Source organism: Pezoporus occidentalis, unplaced genomic scaffold (genome assembly GCF_034315485.1).
Source record: "Pezoporus occidentalis ecotype Australia unplaced genomic scaffold, CSIRO_AGI_Poc_V1 ctg181, whole genome shotgun sequence".
Lineage (NCBI taxonomy): Eukaryota > Metazoa > Chordata > Aves > Psittaciformes > Psittacidae > Pezoporus > Pezoporus occidentalis.
In genome coordinates this window covers 854,488-881,839 of record NW_026913652.1, presented here as the reverse complement: position 1 = coordinate 881,839, position 27,352 = coordinate 854,488, and the positions used below count along the sequence as shown (strand labels likewise).

The 27,352-nt window shown below is 38.0% G+C and overlaps 1 protein-coding gene across 2 annotated transcripts; it reads left to right on the top strand.

Moving 5' to 3' along the window:
• Window positions 1-916: 916 nt before the first annotated feature.
• C9 (complement C9) lies at window positions 917-16,654 on the top strand. 2 transcript variants are annotated; one of them, XM_062615438.1, is made up of 11 exons: window positions 917-1,069; window positions 5,364-5,481; window positions 6,158-6,305; window positions 7,705-7,852; window positions 8,877-9,015; window positions 10,129-10,347; window positions 12,425-12,665; window positions 13,947-14,075; window positions 15,076-15,254; window positions 15,399-15,627; window positions 16,475-16,654. In XM_062615438.1, exons 1-11 carry the CDS (start codon window positions 984-986, stop codon window positions 16,633-16,635), a joined length of 1,797 nt encoding a protein of 598 aa, XP_062471422.1. In that variant the 5' UTR covers window positions 917-983; the 3' UTR covers window positions 16,636-16,654. The 2 variants fall into 2 exon arrangements, with proteins under 2 accessions (XP_062471422.1, XP_062471423.1); XM_062615439.1 differs by having other exon boundaries at window positions 931-1,069; window positions 5,388-5,481.
• Window positions 16,655-27,352: the final 10,698 nt, after the last annotated feature.

The window sequence follows — 27,352 nt, the reverse complement described above, 5'->3', positions numbered from 1 at the left end:
AGGCAATGTTGTATTGTTTCATCATACCTGTAAGTGTCGGTGTCTTGCATTATTGCTCAACAAATCAGTTTAGTGTAACTGCGCCCATCAGGCTGCGGTGAGGTTGCATCAGATTTAAGTTGCTGTAAATAAAATTATCCAAAAATAAGGAGTGAACAGGGGGAAAAATTGCCTGCACTATTCCACACCATCCCCTTTCCCTGCCACAAAAAATGAGGGAACAGAAAAAAATTTTTTTTTTATCCATGGTAATTTGGAATTTTCTTATACTATATAACTTTTTTTTAAGCTTGCATGCAGATGCGTATTAACTGCTAACAGCAGGTTGTTTATGAGTTACTTCTGTCTTGTGACTTTGTCCAACACATTATGCCTTAAATCTGGATTACAGAAAAGTTCTGAATAGGAATTCCCCTCTAAAGGGCTAGCTTGTGGTTTTGGGGTTTGGTGTCAAAATGAAAGCTTGAAGAGTTTTAGTCTCCCTCATAATGACAAAAAATCATGTGTTGTTTTTTTTTTTATATTGGCTGGGGGAGGAAAAAGGAATCTTGGGAGATTATTCCTCTAACACTCCAAATGAGGATTCCAAAATGTTAGACCCTGAACTTGCTCTTGTAAACAGTGCTGCTTTAGGAACTATTTGTTCCTTACATGAGTCACTGCTATGACTGCTTTTTACTAGGCAGTTAACTGTTCTCTGATTAAATAAAAAATGTCTTTCCCATATTAAAAAGTCCTAGTAAACAAAAATGGTTTATTTTTAATCTTGAAGCTACTTTATGCTATTTCTCAGTCTCCATGTAGGAAGAAGTGGAATTTTCTGAAAAGTGGACTTTAGAGCACTTACCGTAAGGCAGTTTTGGCCAGTAACTGGCAATCTGCAGTGCACACTGTGTTTTGTTTGTTTTCTTGGTAATATATAACAAAAGGAACAAATAAATTACAAATTCAGTCATGGCAATTTTTGTCTGTTCAGTTACAAAATGAGAAGTATGCATGTTACCCTGCAGCTTATATCCATACTATGTAATTTAGAGGTGGCTGCCTCACTTTTGGGGGAAAGCAGAAGGTAAGCGTGTTTCATTTTCTGCAGAAGTCTATACTGCTCTGTTTCCTCAACACAAAGAGTAAACCTCCATTTCAGATATTTCTAATGGTAGCTTGCTCAGTTAACAAAAAAAAAGAAAAAAAAAGCACCCAAAAAACAAAAAGGGAAACTACTTACTGTATTTCAAGGAGTCAAATAGAAATGGCTTATCCATCTGTTTTGGGTTTATGTGGTACAATGAAAGCGACTGATAGCAGCTGAAGTCATGTTCTGGAGGGAGGTGGCACTTGGGCAATTGCTCTCTATTGAATGCTGAGTGTGAAAACAATCTCAAATGGTTTCTTTCTGAAAATGCACATTTTTATGTTGACAGTACTTCTACTCCTATTTAAAGTCTCATAGACTGCCTATTACTAATTCTTTGGAAATATATCCTCTGTTTTTTCACTGTATCACTAGTAGGAGAAATAACTGCTTAGTCCCTACAAAAATACCATGTGAAAACATCTGAAGAGCTACTACCAGAACTATATGTCATTTATGAGAAAGGCCAGTACTAAATGGTGAAAGAATATGAGTCTCAGACATATATGTCAAGAATAAATGGGTATTCATCTGCTTTAAGACTTAAATTGCAGTATGTGAAGCATTTTGTGATGACGTGAATATTAGCTGAACAACCACGTATTGCCTCTTGCACATGTCTCTAGGCCTCCTTATGTTTTGATGGTTATCAGTAAGTTGGCGTTCATATCCAATTAAAGCACAGGTTTGATATATTCAGATAGAAATGGTGTAGCCAGAAGATATGGTTATTATGGAGAGTATACAGCAAGCATCGTGGGCTAGCAGCTTGACTTCACATACCAAAGATTTCATGATGGTGCTAGCACAGTTAGCAAAATTATGCCCTCACATGATTCTGAAACATCCCCACATTTAGGAGAGCTAAGCCTTCTCTCTTGGTCAGTGCTAACTGACAAACCAAAAGGTTTTCCATGAGTCATCAGTTTTGTATCTGGTTAACTGAACAGCTCTGTATTTTGAAGTATGGCTCAGTAACAAATCACCAGAGCTGTGACCTGAGGGTGTACAGAGCATATTTTGCCATCCACGATAAGGTGCAAGCAGTTTTCTGTGCTGCTTTTCCTTTTGACAGAGCACTTACCTATCCCTCAAATAACAGACAGCAGAGAAGGTTATTTCCATTTCCATGCTTGTCTCTGAAGTTCTTGCTCCGAACTGCTACTTTCAGTGACATTCTTCAGTAGTTGAACTGCTTTTACTGCCTCTCCTATTTAAACTGTGTGACTTAGTATCTCCTGGTTTAGCATGATTTTTCAGTAATCCTTTCTCCCTGTGATTACTACGGAAGTGAAAAACTTGCTAATTTCACTAATATCTTTGTTTTTTTCTGAACAGTGATGTTAAATAAAACTCTCTTATTGTATGTGTCCATTTGAATTTCCAGATCAACCTGGGTAGCGAATGCATTGTTGTTTCAAGAGTTCATAAGACTTGTTTACAATGAGCTTTTTCTGATTTTGTTTTTTGTTTTAATTCTTCTCTAACCTCAAGTAAATCCAAAACCTTAAAGCTGGATCTGCAGCTGGAGGGGGCCCAGGGATGTCTGTACATCACTCAATGAGTATTCTTGCAGAAGTTCTCAGCTATGATTATATGAAAACCTGTGCACCTATACGTCAGCTCAAAGACTACTCTCAACTCTGGTTTCTAGACAATTGATTGTGAGATTTCAGTTTACATTGAAAAGTTTAACTCAGCCTTTCCTGCTTGGATTTTTATTTTAGACTCAAAACAATAACTTATAGGAACCTTTGGGAGACTTTAAAGGATCTGTACTAGGTTTAGTCTGACTGTTCCTTCAGGCGCCCCTCCTAGACACTGCTCTTCATGGTTCATTCTTACTGGCTGCATTTTTAAGCTAATAATTTAAAAGTTCAGAAATGCATTTCAATATAAAATTTTACTGTACCTGAATACCAAATAATTGCTAGGAATAAGATATTCCTCTGCCTTCAGAAACCCTACTACATGCCTCAATATATCTTCAAGGGGTACCGCGCAAGGCTTCCCACTCATACTATCTTTAAGAGCAATCTGTCAATCTTCAACCCAAGCTAAACTAGATGTTGTTACTCAGAAGTTTACAGTCCTACATCAGTAAGGAGATTAAAAGGTCATATATGCAGCTATCTTCGCAGATACAGGAAGAAACAAGCAGATTGTCATCCATTTGCTAGAGTGTTAGATTTTCATTTCTTCCCTCCACTGATTTTACTGTCATGCAAACGGTGGAAAAACATGTAATGGAATACTGTTCTGCAACTTTTCAAAGCATTACCTGCTTATTAAGAAGTTACAGTAAACTATAGTGTTGCTGAGGTATTTGTAAGATTAGCTGATTACAGGAGAAGGACTTTTTCTACAGCTGCTAACCAATGGATTAAAGATTCAGGTGCTCAGAATTCACCAGAGAATTATTGAAAGGGAATTCTGTGTAAAAATGACTTTTCACAAGGTTGTGTCTGTATAAGGTACCATAATTCCTGGTGCCAAGCACACAGCAAAGCCTCACACTCCCCTGCTGGCTAAGATTTTGGAGGTTCCTATTGTATGGAAAGAACTCTTCATTCTTACTTCTGCTGTCCCTGGAGATTGCGCATATTTGTGCTCTTTGCTGTTTCCTTTTTTTTTTTTTGTAATCCTACCTGTTAAAAGCAATATCTTCAGCCAAGGATTCATTTACTGCAGGCCCTGGCTTGAGGCTAGGAGGCTTCTGGGAGGAGAGTTGTTTAGAAGTAGCAGGCAAGGCAGTGGAAGTGTGTGATGCAAATACTTACAGCAGCAGCTGTGGTGCATGTTTAAGTGCTGGTGTGTGTGACAGTGGAAATCCTGAGACATCAGAACCAGTCAAGGTCAGCTGAGCATATAAAAGGCTGCACAACAACCCTGTGATCCCTGAGCTGTTTAAGATTCAATAGCTGGAAAGCAGTGTAGGTCAATTTATCATCTCAGTAACAGCTTACTACGTATGTAACCTGAACATACAATAAATGGCACCAAGCAGCAGAGCCAACTGGTATATATATCTTCCTTGTCCAAATTGCCAATTTCTCAATCTTGTGGAATCAGGTTACATTTCATTTCTTTGGACTCCTAATGTACTTGTATGGGGGAAGGGTGTCGGGGGGGGGGGGCAAGGCCCTGCCTGCACTGAAAGCCCATACATCACACTGCAGGAGCTGCAGATCTGCCAACCGGCTGGACTCGGCAAAGAAGGTCCCATTGTAAAGCAGAGGCAATAGCATTAACCTAGAGAGGTGCAGCAAGATTATTTCTTCACAGTGGATGAATACTAAGCACGTAAGGCCAAATTGGAATAAATTACAGAGAACAGACTGGGCAAGTTAGACTTCAATGCTTCTCCATTCCTCTGCTTCCCAGCATTGTTACCCGAGAAAATAAGGTTACCATTAAACAATTGTCCTTGGTTTTTAAAATTAATAAGTCATCCTACAGTGAATAAGTTTTTAATGCCTAACTGTGGGTGCTTTTCACTGAGTGATCGCAGCGATGGCTTTTCACTTAGTGAGAGCCTGGAGTTTTGTGGTATTTAAAACTGTGCTCCAAAATAGTCACCCTAGAAAATATCAGCCTAACTGGCAAAGTATTCAACTTGGCAAGCTGAAGAATACTTAGATAGCTAAACATTTATCTGTTTTTTCCAACTATATAAGTTAGCTTATTAGCAAATAATACCTTTATTTATGAGGCTTCTTTCATCTCAGGAAAGCAATTAAACTTTTATCTAGGCATAAGGGCAACTCCATTAAATTTAATATGCTAAAAAATGACAAAGACATGCATGGAAGCTACATCTATTTGAGATGTGCTGCTGTGCTTTTGTCTTCAGCTTTAAGTATAGGGAATACTGACACTGTCTGAATAAGGGAACTGCAGATGTTCTCTGTGTGTTATTGTTTGGTCCACTTCAACAACATGACCCACCAGAAGAGCATGAGTTACACGCAAATATCTAAAAAAGGGAAAAAGAGCTGGCTTATTAAGTCTTCAAAGATCTTTTAATGTAATTTTAAACCACCAAAGAATTTAATATTAGGCAGCAGTTTATACATCTAAGTACCAAGTACTGCAATGAAAGTAAAGCAGAAAACATCTTGAAGATGCTTCAAAATATTGGTCTATCAATTAAATACGAACTGACATGTGATTTTAGTGTACTGCCCAATACTGTACTGGAATGTTGGTTTTGTTGTTTTTTTTTTGCCAGCTCTTCAGAAAAAGCTTTCCACAGCGGAATAAGAGAACTGAATCCTCCATCTCCGATTGACTGTAAACTGAGCAGCTGGAGCGCATGGGGGCCCTGCGACCCATGCACCTATCAAAGGGTAAGCTATAGTTGGAAATCTTTGTTCCAAAGCCACAACCAAAGGGACATTATCTGTCTGCCTTTTGGTTTTTGGGAACATACCAGACTGCAGCTCTTAATGCTGTATGTTCATGGTATGATGGAACCCATGATTATTTCATAACTGTAAGCCATAAAAGTAAGAGAAGACTGCATCCAGATGTGCAAAACTTGCTAAGTGTTCTGATTCAAAACATTTTGTTGATAGAAATTATCTATTTTGGCCATATTGATATTTCTACTATGAACATTACTTTTTAATGCATTTTTATGGTTTTAAATAAGAAGCAATATTTTTTCAAAAGCAGTTTTTTATTTCCTTTGCAAAGTTCTTTTTTATGACTTAAAAAAAATTAAAGACTTGAAAGCATACAAAATATATATGATGCTTGTCCTCCCTGGATTGAAAGTAATGAAAATAGTGAAATAAAATACAGTGAAAAACAAGCACCTCTACATTCTTGCTAAGATATTATTATTAATTCAATGTTTCCCTACACTTTTTTTATGCATGAACAGTGCCTATGGATTTTCAACCAGAAATTTCACCAAGGATGCTTCATTTTGAAAAGTTCTAAGTTCAGCTGAAAATCCTACAGTTCTGCTAGTTCTCTTTTCTCTCTAAGCAATGTTAATAGTGTTATTTATCTTTCAAGTTTCGATCTAGACGCATCGAAAGATTTGGACAGTTTGGTGGAAAACCATGCCTGGAGACCTTAGGAGATACGCAAAGCTGTAAAACCAGCCAAGCTTGTCCTGAAGAACCAGAATCAGACTGTGGTACTGACTTTCAGTGCAGTTCTGGTAAGTTTTGTTTTCATGCCTTAGTGAGTTATGCAATAATGCAGGAAACCACAAAGTTAAATCTGTTTCTGTTAAAGACAAAATGCATACACAAGATGAGAGATATGCTTCCTTGCTTTTCTAGTTGTAGATGAACTTCTGAAGCAGTGCCTTATTTCTAGGGTTTAAAGGCAGTCCATAGACAGGTGGGTTGCCATGCCACAACTCCAAAACCACATCAGGAACAGTTCTTGAGAAGGGGTAATTTCCTCTTATCTCCCATTATAATTTGCTTCTAGTTTAAATTCTCCTGTAATTACTAGTCCATGTTTAAAGGCTGACCATACTGTGAGTGTCCTTTCTTCAAGCATAGCTGTTCCTTCTGCTACAGAATGACTATGTTTTTTGAAAAACCACTGGGAAAAACTAGGACTGAAGAAACAGTCATAAAATGGATAGGGAAGTTTACTGACCAAATTGGTATCATGTACACTAGCTGGAGACCAGAATGCCTCTAGATTCAACGTAAGATATAAATTTGTAAAGTGATATATGGATGGCATATGAACGAATGTAATGTTCAAGATTCATCATAAATCCAAATAACATAGGAAAACTTAAAGGCAATGCAAATAGTCAAAAAAGAAAATATACTAAGTGAATTCTGAGTCCCCAGCCATTGTCACTATTGTCTTTATCTCAAATACTGTGAAATGCAAGTGGAGAAATTAAAATTAAAAAGTATGTATTTAGCTACTAGTTCACAGTCATTGTGTGGCACTTACACATGTGGCAGATATTAGTAAATATTTTGTTATGCTAGGGCTAAATTTACCCCAAATCTTTAAATCCTGTAGAAAAAGATCAGTCTTTGTAAACCCTGTGATACACACACTTAGGAAAACTACTTCTTCACTGTGGCTTTAGAACACAAATCACCATAGTTTTTGACAGTACAGTGTCCATATTATATTATAATATAATCCAAATAGCAACAATTCAGACAATTCAGAAATAATTCTTTGTTTATACTGAATTAACACTTTCCTGTATTCTCTTAATACGAATTTAACAAACTCCTAAAACAATACACTAATAATCAAAGATTAATACAGAAAAAAATCACAGGAAGTAACAATTTTCTTCAAATGACATTTCTCCTGTCACTTAGTTTTCTCAGCCATCCTAGTAAACAGTAATATGTACATAAGTAAACAGAGTAGTACGGGTTTGTTGGTTTGGGGTTTTTTTTCCATTTGAAGGAGGGAGGGTGTTGGAATTGAATTCCTCATGACAATAATAGAAACATGCGAAGAGGAAGATCTCAATAAAGAGTAGCAGGGAAGCTATTTAAAGTCCATCTTGGGGAAAAAAAAATGCATTGATTCAATGTTTTATTCCCTTTTTATTCTCTGATTAGGTCGATGTATCAAGCGACGACTTGTGTGTAATGTAGATAATGACTGTGGAGACTTTTCTGATGAAGATAACTGTGAATCGGACCCACAATCACCATGCCGTAACCATGATATAGATGTGTCTGAAGTTGGAAGGACTGCAGGGCAGGGGTAAATAGGAAAAAGTAGCACTGGGCCTTGTAAAGAGTCTAGGACTGTCATCAAAGACAGCTAAAAACACAGGGCCACAGTGATATTCCCAAAAGCGGAATCTGAGTCATGTTCGTATTTTATTCAGAAATGTTATGTAGCTTTTGGACAAACACCTAACTACTGTTTTATTTTGTATACTTGGAGAGGATAAAATATTATACAGATAGTTTAAATCAATTATTATGTTACTACATAGAATCATACGTAGATGTTACATGAATATACTCAAAATACTCATTATTTAAATGCAACATTTATAGATATTAAGATATGTTTCAAGTGAGTTTTCATAATGAATCAGTCATTCTCAAGTACTTTACTAACATGCATGTCTAAAAGGGAGAAAATTTATCTTGATTATTTATAGAATGGGATGCCTTACTGTAACAATATTCGGCCTGCAGCTTTTTTCCAGTATTACATTCTTCATTTCCCAGATGTTCATTGTTTACAGGAGTTTTCACCATTAATCTAAGTAGAAGATTAATCTTTGTATTCTCAAATGCTGCTGGATTTCTTTAGTTTCAAACAAAAGGAAGTATGACATACTGTTTATCTACAAATAGATCCAGAAAGCAGCTAGCTGAAGGGAAACAGATGAAAATAAAAGCATACTACAGCACCACCTTCTGTTTAAATTAAAAGGACATATCCTTTTCATTTAATTTGGTAATAGTGTCACTGCACAAAAGCAAAAATGCTGTCCTTGTAGCATGGGGTAGAAAGCCAGGTACTTGGGCATTTTTAGAAGTAGCTTCTTTATAATTTTTACGCTAATCTATTACTAAAATATTCCATGAGAAAATGTTGTATAGATGTGCAGTTGTGATGATGGTGACTTTGGTGAATTTATAACCGCTTTCTACTCTCAGATAAGTATACTGACGTATCAGACATAAATGTTGGACCTACTGAAAAGATTCAAAATCTGTGTGCTGACATCTTTCAGAAGCATAACCTTTCCTGTATTTCTCTTATATAGAATCAATATTTTAGGGATGCAGCCAATGGCCACACCATTTGACAATGATTTTTTCAATGGTCTTTGTGAAAGAGTGCGTGATGGAAACACACGGACTTACTACCGCAAGCCGTGGAACGTCGGTGTTCTCATTTATGATGTAAGTCTAAGTCCTTCTGTGCAAACTAGGATGTGCTTAACTGAATGCTGAATCCTGAAATCCACCTCGAAGACTTGGCATATCTCTTCAGTCTGACAGCAGCAGCTTTTTAGCACCAAGCTTTTGTTTGACAAGCTCACTTGCGACAGATAAATTCCCACAGGTTCATTGCTACACCTGTGCCTAGTAAATACAAATATCTTTCTGGAATGTTTACAGTATGAGAGGATGAGAAGAATGGTAGATGTACTGGATAGAGCAGCAATACATATTTTCAAGGGCACACAAAAAACTCTGATATAAAGGCAGGAATAATATTATGACGCTCTGGTCCCACTTGGGTTTTCTAATCAGCGATGCCTTTCTCTGTCCTACTGAAAAAAGAATATCTAATAGGCTTTTGAGATTCAGACTATGATTTCCAGTGAGGTTTGAATATCTAAAATATTGATGATCTTAAAAACATCAATGTCACATTCATTTCAAAAATCAAAGCATTATTTTGCTTACCAAATGCTTTGCCTATCACTGTAAGTAGATGCTTCATAGAAAAATTACAATTTTATACAGGTCATGCCCAAATTAATAAATCTGACCCAGAGAGCATTGCTCTTATTTGATTTTGATGTGTAACTATTTTCAGTTACTAAAACTCTGTGCTGCTAAAGTATACAAAAATAAAAAAACACTGAACTAGGTATTCTGAATTAGCCATTGTCCCCTGTAAAAAAAAGAATGCAAAATCATAATCCTCATTCATTTCAGATATTGGGACATATTAGCAGTTATTGTCTGTGTTCTAGGAAGGATCTGAAGAGTACCATTCCTTACATGTAAAGGAAAAGTTGACACATAAATTACTTCGACAGTGTTATATGCTGAGATTTAACACTCACTGAAATATTGCCACTGCAGTTTTCTGTTCACTTTGGAAAGACTGAACTGATTAAGATGAAGTGATTGGGGGAGTGAGTAGTATTTCCATTTGTTTTGTTTTAAAAGAAAAATGTATTGCTAAGTTATATAAAACATATCACTTTAAAGTGCTGTGTAGATTTTCCTATTACTGCCTGGTGTGTTCTCTCATGCAACCTTGTCATTATATTTTCTAAGACAAAAGCAGACAAAACCTTCACATCTGAGTTCTACCATGATCGTGCAAAAATGTTACGAGAGGTTTACATAGAAAAAACCTCACACTTTAATGCTGACCTGTCTCTGAAATACATACCTACTGAAGGAAGTAACAAAAATAGTTCAGAAGGAAACTTCAAGTATCACTACAACAAGAATTTAAGTTTAAGTTCTATCCTGAGAAGCTCCACAGAAAGGGTAAGTTTAATCAAACGAAAGGTTTTAATGTAACTATTTTACAAGCAGTAAAATTTGTACAGTTTAGAATAACACAATATTAATCTTTCTATTTGCCTACTAATTTTCTGTCATTTATTCACAATAATGAAATCCTGGCCATATTAGGGTTAAGATTTCAGATGTGGCCAAATATAGCTGGCACACTGTCATGATTTTGTCCGTCAGCTCTCATGCTTTCATAAGCATTGCCCATCTGGTGGTACCCTGCAGCATGTTGGAAGGAAATGTTCTCAGTAAGCAGTATAGAAAAAGCAAGCCTATTCGGGAGCTACCGACAAGCCATACTGCCTTACCTGTCCTTTGAGACAGAGGATAGGCCCTACCTCATTTAATTTAGTTTAATTTAGTGACAAAGAAGTAGCCTTAGAATCTAGTGAGGTCAAACAGACAGAGACCACAAAAAGTGATACTACATTGTAGATACCATGGCCTAATCCACCAGCTGGGTGCTAGTGTAATTAATCAACCAGGTCCTATACTCTTTCCCACCATATATACCAAAGTCTATGATTGCAACATGCCATCACATACAAGGCACATAACTTCATAATACTGAAATGCACCACATGCAAAGAAGAACAGATCTGACTCAACTAATTCAAACTCTTGTCAGCCTTGCTGTCTAGGATCCATTCAGATTTCTGGAGATCAAATGGATTTTAGGGAAAAATTAGATAACTCTCATCACTGATTAATTAAAATACTGCTGAAGAGAAAAATGTGTACTACAAAGGGAAGCTGGCATACAACACTGCCTTTGTACTGGCATGAGTTTTCTTGGGATAGAAATGGACCATTCAAATCTCCAACCAATAATCTCCACAGATGCAAAACATGAAATTTTGTAGTTCAGTGTATATTATAGGCTGTTCATGGAGTAGTGGCTTATTATAGGAATTCTGGCTTCAAATTCTTGCTCTGAGATCAGTTCAGAAAATGAGTCATGATCTGTCACCGGCAGAGGTCTATCACCATAAATTCATGATTCTGCAAGTTAGACTGGCAGTCTCTGGCCAAGAACCCTCCAGGGCTCACCTGTGAGTTAAAGCCAGGAGCAGCGCAGGAATGTCCAGCTTGGAGAAAGGCAATTTTGTACAACCTGGATGGCAGGAATATTTTCACCTAGAAAAGTTTCGTCACAGAGATTTAGATGCCTGAAGATTCTTGCAATTCTGAAGCAGCATCTGAGCCAACAGTTTAATAGCCTTTAAATGGTGCCAGATAACATCATGGTCTGTTGCTAAATCCCTTTAAAGAACACCTATTAGGCACTCTTGTTTAGCAAGTCACTTAAGTACTGCAGATAGTGGTGATTGGAAGGCATGTGTTTCCTCAAAGTCTTCAGGGCAACTACTTCACAAACTGTCCTGTCATGGGCAGCAGCTAGCCCCTAGTTTAGATTATGATATAAAACCACCTGCAGTGTGATTTATGCAAATATCAGTCATTATACCTACACTTAGAATGTATGCATGGGTCAAACGCTTCAAGGAATTTTTTCTTGATAAATTTTCATTTTATAATGTTACTTTGTTTGGGTTTTTTTGTTTTAATTGGAGCTGCGGTCTTTCTTCTGACAGTCTGAGAATAATAGAGAAGTGACCCAAAAAAAGAGAGAAAATTTAATACTCTGACTATAAACAAAGACAAAACTCCATCTGACCTCAGTGGGCAGCTTCTGTTATCTAGTGAGCCATATGGAATTAATTTTCAGTGTTACAAAAGTCAGAAAGGTAGATATTGTATTTAAAAAAAAGACCTTGTTGTCAAATTGATAGGTTTTTCTGAAATTAGTAAAGGGGAAGTTCTGAAAAACTGGAAGAACAGAAATAAAAGAAATCTCTTTGTGCTTGCTCAATGTAAATCGGAGAACTTTTAATTTGAATTAAACAAGTCTGTCTTTGTTCCAAAGTGCTAGATTAAATTGCATGTTTGAAAGTTCAGCAGTTTCATTATAAGTAAAAAAGAACAGATATTTCTGTTGTGCTGCATATCAGAATGGCACTCTCATCCACTTTCTTCTCCTTGCATTCAGAAGCAAACATTTCTTCATGTAAAAGGAAAGATTCAGCTTGGAAGATTCCAAATGCGAAGTCGTGATGTCCGTCTCACAGATACCTTCCTTGATGATCTAAACTTTCTGCCTACTGAATATGATAAGGGGGAATATTTCAAATTTCTAGAAGATTATGGAACTCACTATGCAGTCTCTGGAACTATAGGAGGAAAATATGAACTTGTTTACATTCTGGATAACTATGCTATGTCTCGAATAGGTATGCAATCTGGTGGCCTTGCTATGGTATGCAAATTATCACCAAGCCTCCAGTCATGCAAAGAAATGTATGAGGATAAATTTGTGTCCATGGAGCATTACTGGGAACAGCACAGTCCAGTGTGTGGTGCTTATTGCACACCAGTAGTATTACAGAATTACACGAGTTCAAAAGTTCTTTGTAACCTCTAGAATTATTTGAAGTCTGTATTTTGAGTCTTTAACAGAAAAAAAAATTAAAAAAATAAAAAACAAACAAACAAACAAAAAAACTAGAACGTAGACATACCCAAAATATTATCAGTACTAATTGGTGTGGCATGATTCACAAGAGATTCCCAGTGCCTAGAAAATCTGCCTAAACCTTAAATCCGATTTGCTAATTGGTACCTTCTTGTAGTACAATAACTTTAAGTTTGGTGGTGGCAAAGAGATAAGGAATTTTCTAGAAATCACATAGTGCACTTGAGTGTGTTGAAACTGTTTTATAGACTTTTAACATTCACACTGGATTTTTCTATGCTCTGGTTAAGATAGGAAAGCAACAGTTTAATCCTCCCTTATGTGCAGTTCAGATATATGTGGGTTTGTGACAGATTAAAGAGGTCACTCTGGAAAAAAGTTGGAAAAGGCAGTTCTCATGATGATTTTGAAGATCAGAAAATAAGTACTTGCTTTTTTTTTTTTTTTTAAGTATCAATCTTAAGCACAAGTATTTCTGAACCCAAAAGTGAAGTTCCAGATGATATGTTTGAGTCTGATAAATACAAATGTGTTGGAGGCAGTAGCAGGCAGGGGAGGATTAGAATTTCAGGGAACAGAGTACTTGTAAGTGATTAGTGGCCTTATTAGCTTTATGGGAAAAATAGTGGAGAAACATGTTTGAGGGTAGGAGAGAGATACTAGAAGAATTAAATGAATTAGCACATAAACCCAATCTTTTATGATAAGCATCTAAGAAAGACAAAATTTCAATCGAATATATGTAAAGAGTGGTCCCTAAGGGCACTTCTGCTTTCAGCTAGATCAAGGAAAATATAAATCCATTTTTATAGGGTTTTGATAGTTTTCTACTCACTGTAGATCTCCCTTGCTTTTGCTCAGGTACTTCAAATACAATCATCCTCATATTCACTTCATGGAAGAGGAAAAAACAGAAGATAAATGGGAAGAAGAAAGCCATAAACTTTTCCAATAGTCCTGAAATTTATTCTCCAAGAATAATATCACATTGTTTATGGTCATTCAATCCCTCTAACCACCTAATAATTTCCACTTTCAGGTATCACTATAGAAGATGTGAAAAGATGCCTCGGCTATCACTTAGATGCCGTGACTGCATATGAAGATTTACATGTCAATGTTAATATTGATGGTGGTAGATGTGAAAAGATTCAGGTGAAAGATGAGTGTAAGTATATCCTTATTTTACATTATATCTTTTGCTTAAGGAAAGATGTTAGCTTTTATAATCAATGTAGATATTGCTGTCAGGGAAAGGACAAATCCAGCAGATGAGTAGAAGTGAGGCTGAGTACGTGTTCCCAGTACACACAAACACACTTTTATAACACATACACACATTGCTGGCCACAAACATCAATGTAGTCAAAAGCACAGTGTTGCTGTTAGTGGCAAATATCGTAAAATCACAGAATAGTTGACATTGGAAGGGTCGTCTAGAGAGCATCTCCCGAGATGTACTGGCTGTACATAGGCAGTAGATCCCTCCAGCAGCTAACCTTAGACGTTCAACTTAACCAACAACTGAATCCTTAGTCTCTGCTGTTACTGGCACCCAGATATACAACTCCCCAAGGCCCACAGCTCCACTCCCATTTCTGGCACAGACCACCTGGTGCACACCAGCACACACTCCAGATGTTTCCACTATCTGCCCTCAGGTGCTCAGTCCACCCAGCAATCAGACCTTGGATACTCTTATCTGCAAGTTGCCTTACACAGACACACACTGAACATGCAAACAGGTCTCAGTCAATGCCAGAAGCTTGTGGATTCTCCAGTATTTGGCCTAGAGCCCTAGTTATGAAGCAAAAGCTCCTACTATTCTAACTCCTGCCCTTTTCTGATTCAGCTCAGGTGATACAGTAGTATTCCTCATATTATCTTTGGCTTGTTATTAAATGGCTATGATCTCCATAATGTCTCTCATTTTGCCCTATCCTTTCCTTTCAGATATAGGATTGTCTAATCTAATTGCAAAATAAAATATTTCCTCCCACATAAGAGGTATGAGTAAAGAAAGATTGAATTCCATCACAACTCATGAGCAAAGAGTTCTTCTCTCTACAGTCATTTTATAGAGATGGACTGGTTGCGCTAAAAACATAACTGCTCTTCAAGATGCATGGGCAGTAAAATTTTATCTTCATCCTCTCTTCTTTCTACAGCATCATTTAAGGATGATTTTATTATAGATGATATAGTCTCCTTAGTTGATGGAGGGAAGATTGACTTTTCAGTTAAGATAAAAGAAATGTTACTGCGAAGATCCAAAACCATCGATGTAAAGGATTATATAGAGTGGGCTAAGTCCTTAGTGGATGCTCCAGTAGTGATACAGCAACGGGTAAGTCCAACTCCAAGTTTATTGTGCACTTTCAGGTATTTTTTTCATCTTAACTTTTTCTTCCTTATGCTAGTGATGGAGAGAATACGAAAACGATTCAGGGCTTCAGAAAAGTCTGTATGCTTGGGCTCTTTTCTTCTACAGCCTTCTCCAATACATACACTTGTTCCAGTTAAGATGAGAAATGCGTATTTAAAGAAACAAAATTTGGAAAGAGCAATAGAAGACTACATTACTGAATACAGTGTGTGCAAATGTGAACCCTGTAAAAATGGAGGCACCCCTGTGCTGGTAGATGGATCCTGTACCTGCATGTGCTCAAGCTACTTTAAGGGAATTGCCTGTCAGATTCCCAAATCTACATTAATTAAAGGTTAGTAAATAATCCAGGCACACTAAACTGAACATATTTGTCATTGTAAACAATATCCTGTCAAAATGAGCCTTTATAACAATAGAAAGATGTCTTAGCTCTGCTGCTATTATACCTACTTATACCTACTATTGCCAAATCTCACGGATATATGGTGTGGAAGTGTAAGTTATGGGTTCTTTCCATAAAGAGGACACTAATTTAGAGTTCATTGTCCCACATGCATTGTTGCATCTTGGAATGATACCCCAAGTTCATTTATGTTAACAATAGCATTACTGATGCGTGGTGCAGTAATGGTAAACCAATTTCAGGCAAAAGCAATCTCACCATTTCATAAGCTATTTGCCTTCAGTTTCACGCAAAGGCACATGTGTTTGCTAGCACATGATCACATGTTATAATTACTGTCCTAGCTTAATATTAGATTGGCCCACATGGGGGAAGAGTGAGATGAATGCAGTTTCACAACTGACAAGGTAAAAAATTTACTGTGATGTAAATTCAGTCTCTGTTGCCAAGTTTTTGCAAGCACAGGTGTTCAAAACAGACCTTAGAACTTGATTTTCAGGCAGCTTCCTAGGGAGAAAAAGATGTTGAAATCTTTGGGTTTTTAAGCAGTGCCACTGACAAGGGCATTTTCAAAAGCCAGATCTGTGTGATGGGTTGTATGCTGGGGGCTGCAATGATCTGCAGAGTCACCATAACTGAGAACATCTGACTTCAGTCACGGTCTGCCTTGCCCACCTTCAAAAGTGCCAAGTAAAAAGCTCTAATTAATATTTCTGTTACTGCACAGAAGAAAAAGAGATGTTGGACTAATTCTACTATGGTGTCTAATTAACAGTTGTCACTGATGGAGGCTGGAGCTGTTGGAGTTCCTGGTCTGCCTGCATCAATGGAGAAAGCACTCGAACTCGCCAGTGTAATAATCCTACACCAGAACCTGGTGGCAGACCATGCCAAGGAGAAAACATTGAAAAACGGCCCTGTGGAGAAGCAAAATAGTTACGCTGCTCAAAAACAGGTCAGCAGCCTTTCTAAATACTAATATGTTACTGCTGTTTACAATAAATGGTCAGTCAATATTTGGAGCATTTCAGTGGCGTGGTTGAAGAAGTGATGGGTAAATCTACAACGTCATTGACATCTGTGACTTGATACAGTTTTAAGAGCATTCACCTTGTAGCTTGAATTTGTGAATGGTGGGATTTGTATTTAAATGTCTTGAGAAGTAATATTTTATCACAGAATTCAAGAGTAAAATGAAATTCTAGATAAGAACAGACTAAAACTCCAGCTCTTTAAATACAGATTTCATCTTAAGTCAGACCCTCCACCAAAAACATTAGGTCTTAGAGAAAAGGAAAGAGTCATGTCTTCCAGAAACGAGCATAGATAGTTTGGGAGTTTGAATTCTCTTAACTTGGCAAATAGAGCTCTTAGATCCAGCAAAACCACTCTTACAGCATTTTCAAAACTTTTAGCTTAGAAAAAAATAGCGTAAGAAAATATCTAGCTAAATGGTTTTGTCAGGATTTTTTTTATATATAATACTGCAAAGCAAAATAAAAAACAAGCAGGATTTTGAGGATGGATGCTCTGGTCCGTAAAATGGCAAGGTGGTATCAATTTTCTTCATCTCCTGAGACAAGAAGCATGCATGCCACTTGGATTTGACAGTAAGTTTTCAGGCCCAGAAGGAAGCATTTGGGTTACATGCTTAACATGTTACCACAGGTTCCTTTTCTTCTGGAAGCCACAAGTAGAAAAGAGGTGTCAAGATAGGCCACCTTGTTGAAAGTCTTGCAACCTTACCCCTACTTGCATTTAAAATATGTATCAGGAAATTTCTTCGATGCCTGCCCTTACTCAGCTTCAGTAGTGTTCAGCTACATCTAATATTCTTAGAATCGTAGAATGGTTTGTGTTGGAAAGGATTTTAAGGTCTTCTAGTTCAAACTCCCCTCCCATGAGCAGGGATAACTTACACAAGACCATGTCGCCCAAGGCTCTGTCCAGCCTGGCTTTGAACACTGCCAGGGATGGAGCATTCACCACTTCTTTGGGCAACCCATTCCAGTACTTCACCACCCTCACAGTAAAGAACTTCTTCCTTATATCCAATCTAAACTTTCCCTGTTTTAGTTTGAACCCATTCCCTATCACTTCTCCTATTGCGACAGTCCCTGGTGAAGAGTCCCTTTCCAGCATCCTTGCAGGTCCCCTTCAGATACTGGAAGGGTGCTATGAGGTCTCCATGCAGCTTCTCTTCTCCAGGCTGAATAGCCACAGCTTTCTCAGTCTGTCTTCATATGGGAGGTGCTCCAGCCCCCCAACAGCTGCATCTTATGTTGAGGACACCAGAATTGCACACAGTACTCCAAGTGGGGTCTCATGAGAGCAGAATATTCTACTTGTGAAGCACCTTGAAGTGTTTCCCTACTCTTGCACATTCCCTAGGTCAGTGCTATTGCCCTCTTGCTAAAAACAAGGTATCAAGTTAGCCTTTGCTTCATCCGGTGAAGTCAGTCTTATTTTAAGAAAACCTCATAAACAGTTTAATTTTAGTCCTGCTCTATATCATTTACATGCCATTTACATATCATTCACCCGTGACAGTAAATACCATTATGATCATGAATGATACACACATATTATAGAATCATAGAATCATAGAATAGTTACAGTTGGATAGGACCTTAAGATCATCTAGTTCCAACTCCCATGCCATGGGCAGGGACACCTCACACTAAACCATGACAGCCAAGGCTTTGTCCAACCTGGCCTTGAACACCGCCAGGGATGGAGCATTCACAGCTTCCCTGGGCAACCCATTCCAGTGCCTCACCCCCCTCACAGTAAAGAACTTCTTCCTTATATCCAATCTAAACTTCCCCCATTTAAGTTTTAGCTCGTTACCCCTTGTCCTGTCATTACAGTCCCTAACGAATAGTCCATCCCCAGCATCCCTATAAGCCCCTTTCAGATACTGGAAGGCTGCTATGAGGTCTCCACGCAGCCTTCTCTTCCCCAGGCTGAACAGCCCCATCTTTCTCAGCCTGTTTTCATACCAGAGGTGCTCCAGTCCACTGATCATCTCTGTGGCCCTCCTCTGGACTTGTTCCAACAGTTCTATGTCTTTTTTATGTGGAGGACAACCAAGTGTCATTGGCAAACTTGCTGAGGGCGCACTCAATCCCACTGTCCATGTCAGTGACAAAGATGTTGAACAAGACCGGTCCCAACACCGATCCCTGAGGGACAGCACTCGTTACTGGTCTCCAGCAGGACATTGAGCCATTGACCACAATTATTTGCATGTGGCCATCCAGCCAGTTCTTTATCCACCGAGTGGTCCATCCATCAAATTGATGTCTCTCCAATTTAGAGACAAGGATATCATGCAGGACACTGTTAAATGCTTTGCACAAGTCCAGGTACATGATGTCAACTGCTCTACCCCTGTCCATCAGTTCCGTAGCCCCATCATAGAAGGCCACCAAATTGGTCAGGCAGGATTTCCCCTTAGTGAAGCCATGCTGGCTGTCACCAAGCACCTGGTTGTTTTCATGTGCCTTAGCATGCCTTCCAGGAGAATCTGCTCCAAGATTTTGCCAGGCAGAGAGGTGAGACTGACTGGTCTGTAGTTCCCTGCTTCATCCATTTTCTCCTCCTTGAAAATAGGGGTAATATTTCCCTTTTTCAAGTTGTTTGGAACTTCATCTCACTGCCATGATTTTTCAAATATGATGGCCAGTGGCTTAGCAACTTCATTCACCAGCTCCTTCAGGACCCGTGGATTTATTTCTTCAGATCCCATGGAGCTGTGCACATTCAGATATTTAAGATGGTCTCGAACCAGATCCTCTCCTACAGTGGGCCTAAAGTCTTCATTCTCACAATCCCTGAATCTGCTTTCCAAGACTTGTTTGGTGTGGTCAGAGCATTTGCCAGTGAAGACTGAGGCAAAGAAGTCATTAAGAACCTCAGCCTTCTCAAAATCCAGGGTAGCTATTTTTCCTGATAGCTTCCTGAGGGGCCCATGTTTTCCCTAGTCTGTCTTTTATTTGCTACGTACCTATAGAATCCCTTTCATTTATCTTTCATGTCCCTAGCCAAGTTTAATTCTAACTGGGCCTTAGCTTTCCTAACCTGATCCCTAGCTTCCCAGACAACATCCCTGTATTCTTCCCAGGTGGCTTGTCCTTGCTTCCACCTTTTATAAGCTTTCCTTTGAAGTTTCCTCAGCAGCTCTTTATCCATCCAAGGAGGTCTCCTGGCCCTCCTGCTGCACTTCCTTCTAGTTGGGATGCAACACTCCTGAGCTTGTAAAACACTCCTGAGCTTGTAAACATATCCAGATATGTTTCTTCGGGTAAGGCATAGTAAAAGGTCTTTGAAAAAAATTAACCTACTTTGCCTTCCGATATATCACACATGTTGAGTATTCACTCTTCCACCAGAAGTCAGATACTGAAGTCTTCTGAAAATCACAATATGTGTTTTAATCCTTCCTCCATTCTTCATGAAGGTTAGAATCATAGAATCATAGGTTGTGCTGCCATTTAGCAGGATTTTGATAGGCTGGAGAACTGGGTGGAGGGAAACCTAATGAGGTTCAAAAAGGGCAAGTGTAGGGTACTGCACCTGAGGAGGAAGAACCCCAAGTACCAGCACAGGCTGGGAGCCGACCTACCATAGAGCAGGTCAGCTGAGAAGGACCTGGCAGTATTGGTGGATGACAAGTTGACTATGAGCCAGCAGAGTGCCCTCGTGGCCAGGAGGTCAATGGAGGTGATCCTCCCTCTCTACTCGACCCCGGTGAGGCCACATTTGGAGTACTATGCCCAGTTCTGGGCTCCTCAGTACAAGAGACTACTCAGCTCAGTACAGGGAGCTACTGGAGAGGGTCCAGCAGAGGACCATAAGGATGATAAGGGGTCTGGAGCATCTTTGTTATGGGAAGAGATTGCAGGAGCTGGGTCTGTTTAGTCTAGAGAAGACTGAGAAGGTATGTCATTAATCCATATAAATGTCTCAAAGGTGGATGCCAGGAGGATGGTGCCAGACTCTTTTCAGTGGTACACAGTGACAGGATGAGGAGCAATAGCCATAAACTACAACACAAGATGTTTCACCTCAACAGGAGGACAAACATCACATTGAGGGTGGCAGAGCACTGGAACAGGCTGACCCAGGCGGGCTGTAGAGTCTCTCAATCTGGAGACATTCAAACCCACCTGGACACATTCCTGTGTAACCTGCTCAAGGTGGCCCACCCTTTGCAGTGGTTGGACTAGATGATCTCCAGAGGTCCCTTGTAATCACAATGATTCTGTGATTCATTAGATTTATTTTACATTACAATCATATTTGAAACATAGTGAAATCATGCTCTTGGTGAGCCATGACAGTACTATTTCAATTAAATTTTGACCAATATATATGTCATAGCTACTATCTTCTATATTTTTTTACATTTTTTTCTCCTTTTTTAGAAAACAATAATGGATCTCAAACCAATTCTACAAATCACAGTTTCTGCTGACCAGCTAGCTACCCAAGAGCAATGGAATGCCATGATTTAAAAGCACCTACAATTTAAATGATCACTAATCAAAACAAACCAATAAATGTCTTAACAGAGATGAGCCAACGGAGTGGTTATGGTCCATCTTTTATTTGTCTGTGGCTGCATAATGGTGTGCCCTTGTCACTGTGTTTTTCATAAGTCTTTGTAGTTTGTTTTCTAACTGACTTTCAAGAATTCAAATCTGGTATGAGTTTCAGAACCTGAGAGAATAACAAGCTTCAGCAAAGGGCCCTTATGGATTTATTTCCAACCACACATCTTACATCTAGTTAATGTCTTGAATGACCAGTATGTTTATGCATGCAGCTTTACTAGAGTTACTTTTGCTCTTCCCAAGATTTGCTGAACAGCCAGACATTTGTATCTTGTCTATGTAAATGTGTTAAAGATTTTTATACTAAATCAGATGCACATTACAAAGGGATACAAGAGTTGTTATTTTACTATCCATATTTTTAGCAAAACTTCCAAAGGAAACAAGGCTGAGGCAACTGTGTTGTCATTGCACATACCTGGCAGTCTTCCTCAGTGACATTTGAACCTAGTGGAAATTTGCTACAAAAGAAGTTTCATGAAGAAAGGCAGCTAATTTGAGAAAACAAAAACAAATTAACAATTAAAAAATAAACAAAAGCAAATTAATGCCCTTGCTGAGGAATAGGTATTGTTAACTTAGGTATTCTACCGGTCCACCTGGGAGCAAGACACAATAGATTTCTTTAAAAAAAAAACAGTTAAGAACAAAGGTGTGTGAGAGCTGAGTGGTTTAGAAACACAGGAATGATAAAAGCCATCAGATCAATACAAGATCAATCCCTTACATACTTGCCGCCAAGGTCTGGAAGAGTCCCCTGGAACCTTCTTTACCTGCCTCCTGCACACCAGAAATGACCCTGAAGACTTTGCCAAAAACCAAACATCACAAAAGAAAACAGGAGAGAGAACTGTTTCCCAGGCCCCTAGGGTAGGAGAGCATTCAAAATGCAAAAGTCTACTGATAACCAAAGAAAGCAAATTGCACCCTGTGCTACAAAGGCAGAATAAAAAAGACCTTTCACTTGTTCCTGCCACTGTGAACAGTTCCATTCACACAACAGTAGTGGAAATAGGCTTCCGCTAATTAATAGGCTGCCACTAATTAATGTTCCCAAGTGAAAAAAAACAGAATTTCTCCATGAATAGACCACACATGCACCTAGCATCCTTGCAGTCTTCCTGGGACACGTGAAAGCCTCAAGCCTAACACTTACGCACGTTGCACCTGGAATAAAGCTGCTCTTGGTGGAAGCTCTAAGGTTACTGCCTTAATGTGGGAACAGCAAGAATCTTCATCAAAATCAGTGCTATCACACATCAGGAAATCCCTAGCAGACAGAGCAATTTCTCAAGGGCTGCACATACAAACATCCTTGGTTTGAAAATAAAAAATAAAAAACAAACAAACAAGCAAATAAAAAAACTAAAAAGAGGATAGGCCTAGGGAAACACACCATAGTCTGAGATTTAACCCTCAGTGTGAGCAGACATGCTCACCAAGCATCTTTCCAGTATAGTTAGTATTCTCCATCTGACAGATTTTTTTCTCTCTAGCATCAGAATCCTCCCTGTCTTGTCATTAAGCCTTTTATATAAATTGCTCATGTAGCATATGGAAGCCTTACTGATCTCTTTTCTCCTCTATCTACCTAACTGATCTAGTTGAAGATGTCCCTGATCATTGCAGAGGGGTTGGACGAGATGACCTTTGAAGGTCACTTTGAACCCAAACTATCCTATGATTCTGTGATTCTATTCTCTTTGGAACACCATCATTTAATATAAACAACTATAAATTAATATAAAATTTTGTCTAATTCCCACTTTAAATGTACTCACAACCTATTTATACCCACTGGATTTTAATCCTTTATTTTTCAGTATAAATGATCATCCTTCCTTGGTAAAAACTACCTTGTCGTAGCCTCTTTCATATCCACTTTCTTAAATCAGACAAGGCAAGCTCTTTTAGTGTCCTCTCAGAAGCCAGAAAATCCTTCTACTCATACTGGACTTCACCTGTGCCTCTGCACTATGACTAGAACTGATAATATCAGTATTATAAGCCCTGTTCCCAGGCTGAAAGTCAAAACACAACGCTGCACCAGCTACCAAGAAGGAGAAAAATTGACTGCTACTGCTAAACCCAGGACATGCACACACTCTAAATGAGCTCTCATCAGTGTTCTGCATAAATTCCCTTCCTGCATTTCCTAAAAAGCATTCCCCTAAGGTGCACTTGAATCACATGCACTTTTCACATGTGCATGTAATGTTAATGACTCATACTTACTGTCTCCCTGTCCCAAAGTAAAAATTCTTCTTAGCCCTAAATATGTGACTGAATTTAGGTGACTTCTATCACTCCAATAATCAAGTCTTCTCATTCCTTCTGCATAATGACCTGATTATCCCCTGTATTAATAGAACCATTCAGTTTAGTACATCTTAGGGTAACATTGCTATAGGCCCGGCTCTTGAACCAGACTGCTAACTCATGATCATTCCTGTATCTACAGAACACTGTTTGTAATCCCACTTAAATTCAGGAATTCCCCTTCCACTTCTAAAGTGATGTTGCTTTAACCAGCTCCTTATCTATCTTGCAGTCTTTCTGACAGGTCACATCCTCTCCAGTTCTCATCACTTAAAATTCAACAAAAGACATTATATGAAATATTCCACTTAAATACAGATAGATCAAGGTTGGCCAAAAATACCATAAGCAGACTTTGTAAAACAGACACTAAGTTTTTCAGATGTAATCCATCTTTAATGAAATTTACCTTAAATGTAGCTACATATACCTAATATTTTCTTTTTCAAATTGTTTTTCTAAGTCTGTTCTTAGAGTTGTATAATGTTGTGCTTGAACAAATAAGCTTGTAGCTAGCTGCTCTAGAAATTCTCTGCTTTTCAGAAAATAGGTAAGATGTTTGCTAACTGCCACTAGAAATATCTGTAGGGATATGTTTTATTAACTATATAATAGATAATATTGATCTATTGCATTGAAAGTTTAATTGAAAACCAGTGGTTTGGGATTTACAGCAATGCAGCAATCCTTTCAGTGCTCCAGTACGAAGATTATGGGGAAGTCCTGATTTCATCACAGAATGCAGTTTAAACCTTCTTTGTGACACAGATATGGTATTTTCTGTTACTTTATTATTGGGTTTTTGTCCCCCACTAATTCATACAGAGAAACTTCTTTATTGACAACTCAACTGATTTTTTATTTAGTAGTTGAGCATTACTTAAAGTATATCAGTGTTCCTTCTCCCCCTCCTTTAACATGTATATTTTCTTCCTTTCTACCTTCAATTTTTGTGCATAGAAAGTCTGCAGCAGTGCAGAACTTTAACATCCTGTCAGACCAGAACAACCCAATTTTTCTGATAGTATCTGCTATGAAGAGCTGAATAGTCAAAGGCTAATTGACAAAAATATAGTGCAGCTTATCAAAGGAAGAAAATTACTTCAGATTTTAAACATTCATGAAAATCTTAGCCAGAAAAACACATGCATAGGGTAGGTAGTGAAGCCTAAAGACACAAAAATTCAGGAACCCAGAGTATGAAAGACAAGTGAAACACCTTTATCTTTTTAATTAAGTCAAGGATTAGAGAAAACATAACTATATAATCTTTTCATCAGTGTAGACCTGCTTTTTTGTTCTAACTTGGAGGTCATAAATGAATGAATACAGATTCTCTGTCATTCATCCTTCACAATGGTGCAGTGTACCCCAAACAGATGCTGTTGAAAATTCTGTTAGGTCTCTGATAATATGAATAACAAGGATTTTCCTGATATCTTTTCCTCTGAAAGCTGGAGAGACTACATACACTCCAAAAAAGGAAGTGCACAGTGAAGGACAAAGAACATTTTGACTCTCTCTAATACAGTACATGCTCTTTAGCAGGCTTGTGGAGACACAGAGCCCAAAACTATGGTAGGTACAGAGCTCTATTCATTTACTTTTTATTACATGGATATATAAGATTTAGTATTAGAACTGCAGTGGATATGACTGTAAAACTTTAAACATATTTCTAATGGTTTTCAATTCAGTTTCTTGCGGCTGACTTCCTGCTTTTGAGGGCATGAAGAAACTTTTTAAGGTTTTTTAGCTTCATCATGTGAACTGGTTTGTTTGTTTCTTACTGATTCTGTCATTCAAAATTAAGGAAAACAGTTGCTTTCAAGGTTAAGCTGATAAATTAGTTTGCGTACCTAGAGGAGTGCCACAGTCAAGTGTCAATGTAACAGCAAGAAATAAAATGGAATAGGTCAAACCTTTTAATAAGACTTCCAGAGAACAATTGCACTGCCTTACTTTGATTCAGAAGTACTTTGTAACTTTAAAAAAAAAAAAAAAACAACACTCAAGTTCTATGCATTTACATGCTTCCTTAAAAGGGAGGGGGTTTAAAATTCCAAACTCTATATATGCATCTGTTTTTGTAAGTATTTTGTTAATAAACCAAACCAGTAATTTCAAGATAAGTAATTTTACAGATCAATATCGAAAATTCTGACATCTGAATAGCATTTCAGGCCATCTTTGTAACGGAAAATAGTTCAGAACTCCTGGAGTAGCTTTATACTTTTACCATAGTACATATGCCCAAATAAAGCAATCTTCCCTTGAAGGTAATATTACTAAAGAAGTGTTCTTTATTTGAGGTTGTCAGTCTTTTTCAAGGTAAAAAAGATATCCCATAAAACTTAGAGAGGAGCTCAAACTGTAGAATTCAGTAGCTTCAGGGGGTAAAAGGTCTAATTTTGCTCACTGCAAGTAGCCCTTTAAAAATGGCAATGTGAAATAGGATTAAATGCAGAGTACTGTTTATATTTAACAAAGTTTCACAAAGTTCAGATGCTTATGGTTGAGTTTGTCTGTTTTACACAATGACTAAATTCTTAATGAATCTGAAGCAATGGCCTCAAATTGTTTACATAAGTAATATTTTTATATATTTAAAATATAAACCAGCTATTTCTTACTCTATTTCTGTTGTAATGAATCCCACTGTGTAGAATCAACAGCAAAATACTACATTTGTTTATGCTAATAGTTTAGTTCAAGTCTCTTGACTTACTCCGGATTTACACACACAGAAATGGAATTTGAGCAGAGCCAACAGTTCTACCAAACTAGCAACTTGTTATTCTGTTACTTTCTGATTTCTGATTGCCACAGAGATTCTTTAAGTTGGCCTAGTCAGCCAAGAGCCCAAATACACATGAAGCCTTTGTATCTGCAAAACCCTACATTAAAATTTGCAAGGCGAATGCTCAGTTACTCTTCTGGCATGATTTATACATCTAGCTGCTTTCACAGAAGTGTTTGTTTCAGAACAGTGTGTAAATATTCAAACATATTGAACACAGGACTTCTGATATTGCCAAGTGCGGTTTGAAAATAAGCAACAATTAACAGTTTCACTTTTCTGAGTAAGTATTTTCAAAGCCCCAGGTAGTTTTCTCTGAATCCAAATATGAATGACAATTCAGAGTAATGCAAACCATCAGTTCATATGCTTACTGTATTTCCTTGACAATGTTATACAAGACTATGGGGAAAGAAGCACGTTCATCTTTGCATCACATGCAATCCAGAAGCCTCACCAAGGAAACAAATCACATTTTTTGATCTTTGCTTTGATACTGCATGGGTGGAAATTTGTATCATAGCAATACAAGAAAACAGGAAAAGAAATCAGAAGAGCAAAACAAGTAGCTGAAGAATGTGGAGTAAGTAGTAATATAGGCAAGTTTGTTCTCTGGCAGTTTTACAGTAGACATATATCTAAATGTTTGGAAAACAAATTTATTCCTACAAAAAAAAAAAAAAAAAAATCCAATGAACTCTTTGAACGTGAGATTGGGCACAAACCGGCTGAGGTTGGCTCTGGTTTTGGTGTAGCAAACTCTGGCATCCTACTTATCCTACAGTGTCTTACTGCCAGTTTAGGAGCCCCATGAAATTATTGCAACACAATAATGAGGACCCCATGACATTACTAAGGAAAACTATTGGCAAGCCAGGACTTGGGACATCCGGCCATGTCTACCCTCAGCCCATTC